The 12,588-nt window shown below is 46.8% G+C and overlaps 1 protein-coding gene and 1 long non-coding RNA gene across 2 annotated transcripts in view; one reads left to right on the forward strand and one right to left on the reverse strand.

Moving 5' to 3' along the window:
* Window positions 1-195: 195 nt before the first annotated feature.
* Window positions 196-1,407, reverse strand: LOC148182686 (uncharacterized). Its single transcript, XR_015774313.1, has 2 exons — window positions 1,294-1,407; window positions 196-782 (listed from the first exon to the last, which is right to left on the reverse strand). It is a non-coding gene; the product is annotated as an uncharacterized LOC148182686 (long non-coding RNA).
* Window positions 1,408-1,413: 6 nt separating this feature from the next.
* ABCA5 (ATP binding cassette subfamily A member 5) overlaps window positions 1,414-12,588 on the forward strand; it is a 36,371-nt gene continuing 25,196 nt past the window's right edge. Inside the window, exons 1-8 of the mRNA XM_005530692.3 lie at window positions 1,414-1,529; window positions 3,978-4,112; window positions 4,686-4,802; window positions 6,790-6,994; window positions 7,706-7,864; window positions 8,069-8,166; window positions 10,185-10,414; window positions 11,441-11,582. Of these exons, the coding sequence (XP_005530749.2) occupies window positions 4,698-4,802; window positions 6,790-6,994; window positions 7,706-7,864; window positions 8,069-8,166; window positions 10,185-10,414; window positions 11,441-11,582 (939 nt within the window). The 5' untranslated portion in view covers window positions 1,414-1,529; window positions 3,978-4,112; window positions 4,686-4,697. The remainder of the gene's footprint in view (window positions 1,530-3,977; window positions 4,113-4,685; window positions 4,803-6,789; window positions 6,995-7,705; window positions 7,865-8,068; window positions 8,167-10,184; window positions 10,415-11,440; window positions 11,583-12,588) is intronic.

The raw sequence follows: 12,588 nt of genomic DNA on the forward strand, positions 1-12,588 counted from the left end.
AAAAGAAAAGAAAAGAAAAGAAAAGAAAAGAAAAGAAAAGAAAAAAGAAAGAAAAGAAAAGAAAAGAATTCCAGCCCAGCATCAGGAGGGGACCTCAGAGACCATCTCATTCCAACTTCCACTAGGCCAGGAAGAAGTGGAACATGAATATGAGCGTTTACAACTTTTGAAGTATAAACAGAGACCACAACAAAGTGACCAGAAGAATTCAGCCCCAGACAGGCTTTTATTGTGTTTAACGCTTGGTGGATGAAGATAAAAGGTTTTGGGGTTTTTTTATTGAAGTTGTAGTTATGTCATCGTATTCACTCAGTATTCTTTAGGTAGTTATTTAATTAGAGTCCTTTGAGCTAATACTCTCAGTTAAGGTGGAAACTAAGGGAAAGAAAGAAAGTTTCCATGAGGTTTTTTTGCTGTGGGGTTTGTGCCTAACGAGGGCCCCGGGACCAGGCTGGGGCTTCGATCCAGGGTATTCCCAACCATTGCTGGGCGTGGAGAGGATGCAAAGGCTTCAGCACGGCTGGGACCTCGTGCAAACACTGCTTTTCACTTGATACTGTGCTGTGATAGCCCTTTCTTCTTTCCAGATGAGGACACAGTGTCCTGATCCCCATTTTCCAAGAAAAAACGTGGAGTCCATGCTGTGGTCACAGAGCTTGGTCACTGCTGTGCGTGATGCTCGTGCACAAACCAACGCGGACAAGGAATTCCCAGGCCTGAGCAGCGGATCCGTGCTGGAGCAGGAGCTGCTGGCTGCTCTCCTGAGCCTGGATGCAGCGATCCTGCAGCAGGATTCAGGATTCCTGCTCAGCTCAGCCTCTCCCTGCAGCTCGCAGGGGGCATTTGGAAAATCGGAAGGGGTCACCCGGGGGATGGAGCCCTCGGGAGGGGGGTCCCGGGGAGGAAGGGGATCCCTGGATCGGGGGTGTCCCCGGGAGAGGAGGGAGGTCACCAGCAGGGAGGTGTGGGGCACTGCGGGGCGGGGAGCGGGGCTGGGGTGCGGGGGGTACTGGGGGTACCGGGGGGTACCGGGGGGTACCGGGGGGATGCTGGGGGGTCCCGGGGGGTACCGGGGGATGCTGGGGGGTACCGGGGGTACCGGGGGATGCTGGGGGGTAGCGGGGGTACCGGGGGATGCTGGGGGGGTACCAAGGGGTACCGGGGGGTGTGCCGGGAGGGTACCGGCGGGTACCGGGGGGTACCGAGCAGTACTGGGGGGTACCGGTGGGTATGGGGCGGGTACCGGCATGTACCGAGTGGTACCGGGATGTACCGAGTGGTACCGGGATGTACCGAGTGGTACCGGCGGGGCTCGGGGCGCTCTGCGGGCCAGGCTCCGCTGCGGACGGGGCGGTCCCGGGGCCGGGGGCGGTGGCAGGAGCCGGGCCCGGCCCCTCCCGTCTCGGCTGGGACGGGAAGGGGAAGGAGCGGAGAGGAAGAGGAGGAGTTGGGCTGCACCTGAGTGCGCGTCATTACTCGCGGGTGCCGATGGCTGGGGCAGCCGGGCCGGCGGGGCTGGGCGCAAAACGGTGAGAAAACCGCATTTCCAGGGATTTCCAGTGGGGGAAGAGGGGGATGTGGAAAACAGGAGTGTCCTCCCCCTGAGACACGCGGGGCTCCCCGGGGCTGGGGCGCGGTGGGGATGCGGGAGGATGCTGGGGGTGCTCAGGAATGCTCAGGGATGCAGGAGGACGCTCAGGAATGCTCAGGGATGCTGGAGAATGCTCAGGGATGCTGGAGAATGCTCAGGGATGCTGTACATGCTCAGGGATGCTCAGGGATGCAGGAGGATGCTGAGGAATGCTCAGAGGGTGCTAGAGAATGTTCAGGGATGCTGTACATGCTCAGGAATGCTCAGAGGATGCTCAGGGACGCAGGAGGATGCTCAGAGATGCAGGAGGATGCTGAAGATGCTGCGGGAGCCGTGCGGGGACAGCCCGACCCGGCTCTGCTCCGTGTCATTCCTTGTCCCCGCAGGGAAACAGGGATGAGTTTGGAGGGAAGGGATTTGCAGCCCCGGGCAGGGCGGGCGTTCCCCTTGGAGCTGGTGAGGGAGAAAATTCAGAGAAGGGAGAAAATTCAGCCCGTTTTTCTAAATTACCACGTAAAGCATGTATGTTATTATGTGTCGCTCTAGTCGCAATTTAAATAATCCAAGCGCTGTATGAGCACATCAGAGTTTTCCTTGAGTCCCACCTCGGCTGTTGTCATGCAGCAGCAAGAGCAATAATCCTTTCTCGCCGTTCCGTGGGGCTTTCACTGCTGAGTTGTTTTTGCCTGGAGGCACAGCTCGTTTAGCTGACACCCCTCTTGTTCGGTTTTCTTTTGGTTTGGGGTTTTTTTTTTTGGCCTGAAAGACAAGGCAGACGTGATGTGCAGCACTAAATCACCGTGTGACCTTTAAAGCCCGCTGCCAGGTCGATGCCTGGGGAAGGGAGGGGAGGCTTCCCAAGGATGGGCTGAGCATTATTTGGGAGCCTCTGATGTGGAATTAAAGGGCAAACCCAGCCATTCCCTTGAGATGGCTTTGATTGAGATGCCCACAAGTATTTACGTGTCACTCGCTTCCCATATCAGCACAAATCACAAGACTGTGCCTAAATTGAGGAGGATTCTCACAGGTTGAGGGTATCTTCATTTTGTTTGCTATTAATTAATCAAAATGCCTCGGCAGCTTTTCCTGCTCAGCCTCTGTGTTCATTTCCTTCATCTGGAGTTTCAAAGAGGATTTTGGTTGGGTTTTTTTTCCTCCCCCAAACACAATTTCTCACCGTTCAAGTGATGCTTCCTCAGTGTCCTTCATCGTTCTGTAGCTTACGTGGAGGTGGCAGGTGTAATATGAAAAATTAATTAACATTCTTCAAATGACCCTTCCTCCAACCTAGGTGATGTAAATGAAAGCATGGCAGAGTTCCAGCGGAGATGTGGGAGTATTTTGGGTTTTAGAAGTGGATAGAAAATAATTAGAGAAACAGTAGCTGGCACTGGTGATTGAATGTCGTTAAATCATCTTTGCCAGTTTTGGGGGTTTAATTAAAATGTTGTGGCTGAGGGAAGGGGCTGCTGGGTTAAACCCTTGTGTGGTGTTGAGGAGGGACCTCGGTGGAGTTTCTGTTCCTGGGAGAGCTCTTGGAATGTGCAAACAGTGGCACTTGAGGGCATGCTGTGAGCAGAGGGGCCAGCACAGTCATTTTCATGACCTGTAAGCAAGAACTGCTGCTTTTGATTATTTTTCAAACACTCTGCCGTCACTGGGAAATGTTTCTTGCCCGAAAATATCCAGAGGAGTTGGACTCATTTTTCCTGCAGGGCTTGGTTACTACCATAGCTTGGTGTTGACACATTTTGTGGTTGGATTTTTTTCCTTTTTTCAAGCAAAATATTTTCTTATTTTTAATTTTACTCTCATTTTTGAAGCAGTCTCAGTGTGAGGGCAGCACTCCAGGCTGGAGGTGGGATTCCTTCCCAGAGCTTCTCTTGCAGTGATGTGCAGTTGTATCCCACATCCCTCGGGCTTCCAGGGGGTGCTGCTCCATGGAGGACCCCAGAGCCAGCCTGGGAGCTGGGGTTTGCTTCCTTTTAGCCCCTTTGCCCTCCTCTCATCCCTGCCATGCTCACACAGGCTCTGACTATAACATATTTGTGTATTTAAAGCAGTGTTAATGTGTGAGGAACCTTCCTGTGTCCCGTTACTGAGGTGATGTCCATGCTCCAAAAAAAGATTTACAATCCAGCCAGGGAAGGAAGTTTGGGTCGTGTGGGTGTGGGACAGATAACTGAGAGCCCCAGGAACATCAGCCTGCTTCTGGAATGAGAGCTGGGAGCTGCAGAGCCTGGAACACGGATAAATCCCTCCCTTCACCGCTGTGCTTTGGCTGGAGGCTTGAGGAGTGACTCTCCCTGGGGGCGTGTAGGTGCTGCTGAGGGGGGGTTGTGGCGCCTGTCCCCGCTGAGCAGCTCCTGTTTCACCTGCCCAGGTGAAATGTTCCACCATCCCCAGCTGAGGAAGCGGAGGGAGATGCAGTTTTCCCCGTGATTCCCAACCTCAGGCAGCAGAAAGGGTGGCAGAAGCCAGGAGAGAAGAGCCCATCCAGCCCCGCAGCCCTCCCCAGGTACGTGTATTTCCATTTCCCGTTGAATTTCCGTTCTTTTTCCCCTCCCAAAGGCCACATCCAGCCCTGCTGGGCTGCTGGGAAGGCTGAAATGGTTTGTGGAGGGAGTGAGCAGTGCTGGCCGTGCTCCAGCAGGGAAGGGGGTTACTCATGCCCAATTGCACAGCTCACCCCGGGGCTGCTGGCGCTGCTCCCGCGCTCTGGCTGCCCGCCCTCGGCTCCTGCAACTGGAGCACTTGGCACTGGCATCTCATCCCAAAAACATCCAATCCCATGGAGAAAAACGGAAATAAACCCGGTTTAAGTCAGGGCGAGTGAGTTGGCCTAGAGCTGCTCCTGCCCTGGGTGTCTCCTGGGGCATCTTCAGCCCAAACTCCCAGCTGGATTCCCAATTTCCCTCATCCCCCACCGCCAGTTTCTCTCATTATTATGCACATAAGGTGGATCAGAAAGCATTAAAACACCAAAAACCAAAAATGAGAGCTTCCTGTGCAAACACCAAAACCAGAGGCTGCCTGGCCTCGGCTTTGGGGATTTCATTTAATGAAAATTGATATTTTTTTCTCCTTAAAGGAGTCGTGAAAGATGGCCTCGGCTGCTCCAAGAGAAGCAGGAGTGTGGAGGCAAACCCGAGCTCTGCTGTTCAAGAATTGTCTCATCAAGTGCAGGACTAAGAAAAGCAGTGTCCAGGTAAGGGGAACTCCTGTGCTGCTTCCAGCTCATCCTGGGCTCAAATAACTCCCAAATCGGGGGCAAAACTCAGTTTTATTTTAAAGTTCATGAAGCTTTACGGTCTGCTCTGAATTTTGGGGTGAAATAGGCTTTTTTAGAAGGTGTTCTGTGATCCTTTGTTTCAAAAATATTCTGATGTGGAAGGATTTATCCAGATAATAGCACCAAATATTAAATTATATACATATATATAATACATTTGGAACAGTATATAATAGTAAATTATATTAGCAAGCATAGTCATTGTATTCTAATTACACTTTTAAATAGTATATCAATTAATATATTAGTAAATTGTATTAGTCTAATCATTAATATATATGTTGTAGTATATATTATACATATTAATCATATAAATATGAATATATCATTTAAAATATCCTTGAGTATTGCCAGCTCAGTGCACTTTTAAAAGCTTCTGCACTGAAAAGTCAGGTCACACCTCCTCCAAAGATCTTTTCATCTTTTATCCTGTGTGCAGATGATTTGCTGACACTTCAGGATGAATTTTGAGGGCTTGCAGTGCTTGGCTGGGCTCCTCCAGTGCCTCCCAGCTTTTGTTTTCAATTTGGTTTTAAAGTTCCTTTGGCACCTCAAATTCTTAAATTCCCAATTCCTGTGATGAAAACCCTGCTCTGGCGCCAGGCGAGGATTTGGCATCCAAATCTCTGCAGCACCGAAAAAAATTCAGGGAATTTTGCATCCCAGAGCACTCAGCCCCTCTTTGAGCTGTGTGGAGACCTTGGGAATGTTTTTTCTGTGATTGTGCTTTAAAATATTCTCTTTTTTTGGTGCAGGAAGTGCTTTTCCTGCCTTTTTTCCTGTTCTGCCTGATCCTGGTGAGGATTTAACGAGGTTTTTTGAACCTTTGAAACAGTGAATTTTGAAATATTCCATATTTTTTTGCTGGAGGAGGTGCTTTTCCCTCTGTTTTTCCTCTTCTGGCTGATCCTGATGAGTATAGAATTAGGTTTTTTGAACTTTTGAAACACGGAATTTTGAAATAATCCGATTTTTTCAGTGCAAGAAGTGCTTTTCCTACCATTTTTCCTCTTCTGGCTGATCCTGATGAGTGTAGAATTAGGTTTTTTGGGCCTTTGAAACATGGAATTTTGAAATACTCCATATTTTTTTGCTGGAGGAGGTGCTTTTCCCTCTGTTTTTCATCTTCTGGTTGATCTGATCAGAATATGATGAGATTTTTTTTGAACCTTTGAAACCTGGAATTCTGAAATATTCCATATTTTTGGGTGCAGGAAGTGCTTTTCCCACTGTTTTTCCTCTTCTGGCTGATCCTGATGAGAATATGATGAGGTTCTTGAACCTTTAAAATACAGAATTTTGAAATATTCCATACTTTTTTTGGTGCAGGAAGTGCTTTTCCTGCCATTTTTCATGTTCTGGCTGATCCTGATGAGTATATGATTTGGTTTTTTAAACCTTTGAAACAGTGAATTTTGAAATATTCCATATTTTTTTGCTGGAGGAGGTGCTTTTCCCTCTGTTTTTCCTCTTCTGCCTGATCCTGATGAGTATAGAATTAGGTTTTTTGAACTTTTGAAACACGGAATTTTGAAATACTCCGATTTTTTCAGTGCAAGAAGTGCTTTTCCTACCATTTTTCCTCTTCTGGCTGATCCTGATGAGTGTAGAATTAGGTTTTTTGGACCTTTGAAACAGTGAATTTTGAAATACTCCATATATTTTTGGTGCGGGAAGTGCTTTTCCTGCTATTTTTCCTCTTCTGCCTGATCCTGATGAGTATAGAATTAGGTTTTTTTGACTTTTAAAACACGGAATTTTGAAATACTCTGATTTTTTCAGTGCAAGAAGTGCTTTTCCTACCATTTTTGGTGTTCTGGCCGATCCCCATGAGTACATCCCGCGTTGTTTTAAACCTTTGAAACACTAAATATTTAAAATATTCCATTTATTTCTTTTGCAGGAAGTGCTTTTCCCGCTGTTTTTCCTCTTCTGGCTGATCCTGATGAGCATGATGCACCCTCACAGGAAATATGATGAGGTGGCCAACACCGACCTGGGCCCCCTGGACCCCTCGGTGCTGGTGAATTTTGTCATCGGCTACACCCCACCCACACCCGTGGCTCGGGAAATCATGAAGAAAGTGGCTTTTGATAACTTTGAGGATGGTATTCACCCTTTAAATCTTGATTTTTTTATCCCTCATCTCTCTTTTTTTTCCTTTCTTTTCCCCCCAACCCTTTTCCTGCACGCCTCACACTCAACAAAAACTCGTTTCTCCAAACCTGCTCTGTTTCTTTTTTTTTCCCAGTTTGAGGTCTTTGATTCTTTTCTTTATATTTTTCACCCTTCAAAATTACTTTGGATTCACAGCCCAGCCCCTCATCTTCATCTTCCTCAGCTCCTCTTTCTTCTCTTCCCGTCCACTGCAGGAATCAGTGACAAAAATACCAAATTTTGCTGGTTTTTTCCATCTTCACCATCCACCTGCTTTTCCTGACAAATCTGGGAATAAACTCCGGGGCAGCCAGCAAAGGATTGGGGCACAGAACCTGTGGGAGCAGCAAAAAATGGGGGGGAAAAGGCAAAAAAATTCTGGAATAAATGATTCCTACTCATCCTGCTGCTGAGCTGCGCTCCTGCAGTGTCTCTTCAGGAGAATATTTCCCTCCCTGTGATAAAAATAAATATTTCTATCAAAGAATGGTGGAATGGTTTGGCTGGGAAGGGTCTCCAAACCCCGAGAAGTCGTTCGTGACTTTTATGACGCTTCTTTAAATTAAATAAATAAAACATTTTTTTTTTTAAAATTCTTTGCCAGGGAATAAATAAATAAAAAAAAAAACTAATCATTTTTTTTTTTTAATTAATACTCCCAGGCCTCATCACTGAGGAGTATTTGAGTGAGGAGGAGCTGGAAGAGGCGAGTTTCCTCAAACCCTCCAACTTTGTGGGGGTGGTGTTCAAGGACTCCATGTCCTACCAGCTGAGGTTCCACGACTCCATCGCCATGTCCTCCATCTACATGGAATCCAGAGGTAAATCTGCAAGGGAATAAGCTCCAAAACCATCCCATATTTTGATTTTTTGGAGGTTTTTTTTATTCCCTGGGGTTGGTGGGGGGTGTTGGTGGCGTTACCGGGCGGGGCAGGGCAGCTGTAACTCCCATTTTTTGGGATTTTAACGTGGAATGGTGGGATGGGAGGGATCCTAAAGAGGAATATTCCCTCTTTTCCCTGCAGCCACGTGCTCCAGCCTGAGGAAGAGCTGCGAGTCAGTGACCTACTGGAGCTCGGGGTTCACAGCACTGCAGGCCTGCATCGATGCTGCCATCATCCAGGTGAGAAACCCCATCAAACCCCATCAAACCCCATCAAACCCCATCAAACCCCATCAAACCCCATCAAATCCCATCAAACCCCATCAAACCCCATCAAACCCCATCAAACCCCATCAAACCCCATCAAACCCCATCAAATCCCATCAAACCCCATCAAATCCCATCAAACCCCATCAAACCCCATCAAACCCCATCAAACCCCATCAAACCCCATCAAACCCCATCAAACCCCATCAAATCCCATCAAACCCCATCAAATCCCATCAAATCCCATCAAATCCCATCAAACCCCATCAAACCCCCTCAAACCCCATCAAACCCCATCAAATCCCATCAAACCCCATCAAATCCCATCAAATCCCATCAAATCCCATCAAACCCCATCAAACCCCATCAAACCCCATCAAATCCCATCAAACCCCATCAAACCCCATCAAACCCCATCAAACCCCATCAAACCCCATCAAACCCCATCAAACCCCATCAAATCCCATCAAACCCCATCAAACCCCATCAAACCCCATCAAACCCCATCAAATCCCATCAAACCCCATCAAACCCCATCAAACCCCATCAAACCCCATCAAATCCCATCAAACCCCATCAAATCCCATCAAACCCCATCAAACCCCCTCAAATCCCATCAAACCCCCTCAAACCCCATCAAATCCCATCAAATCCCATCAAACCCCATCAAATCCCATCAAACCCCATCAAACCCCATCAAATCCCATCAAACCCCATCAAACCCCATCAAACCCCATCAAATCCCATTAAATCCCATCAAATCCCATCAAATCCCATCAAACCCCATCAAATCCCATCAAATCCCATCAAACCCCATCAAACCCCATCAAATCCCATCAAACCCCATCAAACCCCATCAAATCCCATCAAATCCCATCAAACCCCATCAAATCCCATCAAACCCCATCAAACCCCATCAAACCCCATCAAACCCCATCAAACCCCATCAAACCCCATCAAACCCCATCAAACCCCATCAAACCCCATCAAAACCCATCAAACCCCATCAAACCCCATCAAATCCCATCAAACCCCATCAAACCCCATCAAACCCCATCAAACCCCATCAAACCCCATCAAATCCCATCAAATCCCATCAAACCCCATCAAACCCCATCAAACCCCATCAAATCCCATCAAATCCCACCCTCACCCCAAGAAAGGACAGATCCAGGGCTGTTTAATCTGTCTGTTGATCCTGGGAGATGCTGTGTCAGATCCCAGCCAGGATCTGATGAGGAGGCAGAAATTTGGGCTGGGTTTGGCTGTGTTCTGGCCAGGACAGTTCTGTCCAGGTCCCACTGGGAAAATCCCATAAAATCCCATAAAATCCCATAAAATCCCATCCTCATCCCAAGGAAAGGCACATCCAGGTGCTGCCAGGCTCTGGCTGCTTTGCTGCTGCTGCCTGCTGATCCTGGGAGATGCTGTGTCAAATCCCAGCTGGGCTCTGATGGGAAGGGAGCGTTTCCTCCAGGATTTCCCCAATCCTGCTGGGTTGGATTTTATGGATTTTCCTCTCCATTTGTATCCCAGTGATCCTGAACATCCAGCACAACCCTCCTCAGAACACAAATGCTCACCCCAAAATGCCATTCCAAACAGGGGCTGCAGAATTTGCCTGATTTTGGTGTCAGAATTTTCCTTATTTTGGTGTCTGTATTTTCCTTATTTTGGTGTCAGAATTTACCTTATTTTGGTGCCAGTATTTACCTTATTTTGGTGTTGTTTTTGCCCAGGGATTTTTCCCAGTTTCCCTCCCCTCACCCTGCTCCTGGTGACAGCAAATTCCATCTTTTTAAGTGCCAGAAATTCCACATTTCCCAATTTTACCCCCAGGCATTCAGGTGTTTTCCAGTGTCCTTGCTTTTGCCCTGGGGTTTTGGGGTCAGGAAGTTTTTGGGCTCTCCCCCTGCCAGTGGGGAGTGGTTGGGATGGGGCTGTAAAATCAGGAAAAATGTCAAAATAACTCTTCCTCCTCTTCTTCCCAGATGAAAACAAATCATTCTGTTTGGGAACAGCTGGATCTGACCAGAGCCATGGTTATGGGAGAGGCTGCAGTGGTGGAAATTGATAATTTCCCTCGTGCAATCATTTTAATTTACCTGGTGATTGCCTTTTCTCCCTTTGGATATTATTTGGCAATTCACATCGTGGCAGAAAAGGAGAGGAAGCTGAAGGAGTTCCTGAAAATTTTGGGACTCCATGACACTGCCTTCTGGTGAGTGTTTGGTGTAACCTTTTACTTACTAAAGAAAAATGTAAAGAAATATTTTAAAAGAATATTTCTAGTTAACCTCTTCCATCCCACCCTCCTCCTTAAAATATTTCCAGTCTTTAACTGAAAACAACCAAAAACTGAGATATTCTGTGCAGTAAAACAGAGAGACACTTGCAGCACTGTGAACATAGGAATATTTTAATGAGTAATCCTGCTGCATTTATCCATGTAAAGCTACGTCAGACTTAGAGGGATTAAACCTCATTGTGTGTGAGGTTTTTATGGAGGTTTTTAAACACTTTTGGCTCACTGCCTCCTTTCCTAGAAGCTCAGCAGGTAATCTGCAGCCTGGAACATAATTAAATGAATCCAACTCTATCATTTGAATTTCTCAGCAACAGGTTTTCAATTGTTTCCTCACCCTGATGAAAATTGACCTGGGCAATGGAATATTTTATTTTTCTCCCAAATGATGTGTTCATTTGAAATCATTGACAGCTGAGGAGATAAAAACAGGTTTTGCTTTGCCCTTTCTGGCAGGGTTTTCACATCTGCAGTGAAGCTGCCACCTGGGGTGGTTGGAATGATTTTTTTTCTGTTTTTTCAGAGGAAATGTGTCATTTTTTTTTTTGCTACCTGGACACAAACCACCCCTGTTTGCTGAGGTCAGAGTTGCTCCCAGACTCGCAGCTCCATTTTTCAACAGAGCAGGATTTTATTACCCTGCCCTGTATTAAACTTTAAACAGAATTTCGTGAATTATTGAAACCTACGACTCTGTTACCCTCTTTTGCCTGTACCAGGGAATTAATTATGCAAAAAAATAATGGTGGATCAGCTGGTTGTGCGTCTTTAGCTGGCCTGTGTGCTGAGAACAATCCCAGGGATGATCACAGCATCTCTTTATTTAGGTTTTTTTGCCTGCTTGGCCTTTGGTGCAGCTGTCAGGAATTTTAAAGAGTGATGGGTTTTGTATGGCTGAATTAATTCATTTTTCTGGTTTTCCCCCCGTTTTTTTCTCCCTAGGCTGTCCTGGGTGCTGCTCTACGTGAGCCTGATTTTTGTCATGTCCATCCTCATGGCGGTGATCGCCACGGCCTCGTCCCTCTTTCCCCAGAGCAGTGCCTTCGTCATCTTCCTCCTCTTCTTCCTCTATGGAGTCTCCTCAGTGAGTGTTCCTGGTCCTGATGGATGCAGCCATCCCATCCCATCCCATCCCATCGCATCCCATGGATCCCATCCCATCCCATGGATCCCATCCCATCCCATCCCATGGATCCCATCCCATCCCATCCCATCCCATCCCATCCCATCCCATCCCATCCCATCCCATCCCATCCCATCCCATGGATCCCATCCCATCCCATCCCATGGATCCCATCCCATCCCATCCCATCCCATCCCATGGATCCCATCCCATGGATCCCATCCCATCCCATCCCATCCCATCCCCTCCCATCCCATCCCATCCCATCCCATGGATCCCATCCCATCCCATCCCCTCCCATCCCATCCCATCCCATCCCATGGATCCCATCCCATCCCATCCCATCCCATCCCATCCCATCCCATCCCATCCCATCCCATGGATCCCATCCCTTGTGGGGTGTTCTCCTCTTTTTGGGGTGCTGTGCAGCTCTCACCCATCACCATGGAAAGTGCTTTTCCCTCCTGAAATATCTGAGTTTAGACTCACCTTCAGCTTTTCAGATCTAAACTCTCCACAGAAGCATTCTGCAGTCCAGCCCCTCTTCAAAACATTTCCTGTTACTACAGAGTTTAATGCTAAAACCCTAATAAACTGTCAGAGAACTATAAAAAAACACATTATAAATATATTTATGTACCCAGTTGCTTGTCTGAGTTCATAAGAGGAGCATTTGGACTCAATCTTGAAAGTCTTTTCCAGCTGAAAATGATTCCATGATTCTTTGTGGGTGAATGCTGCAGTGACTATACCAGGAAAATTGGTTTTTGTTATTTATTTATAATTAATTTTTAAACTTCAAATAATATAATATATTTAAATATAATATATAAAAATAAATAATATAAAATATAGAAATAGATACTGTTTATATTCTATTAAATCTATATTTATAATACAAATATTTTAAAATAATATAAATATATTTATAGTTAATACTATAAAATATACATAAAAATATAGAATA

This window comes from Pseudopodoces humilis, chromosome 21 (genome assembly GCF_049639895.1).
Source record: "Pseudopodoces humilis isolate 2021_Gansu_Grassland_sample_001 chromosome 21, ASM4963989v1, whole genome shotgun sequence".
Lineage (NCBI taxonomy): Eukaryota > Metazoa > Chordata > Aves > Passeriformes > Paridae > Pseudopodoces > Pseudopodoces humilis.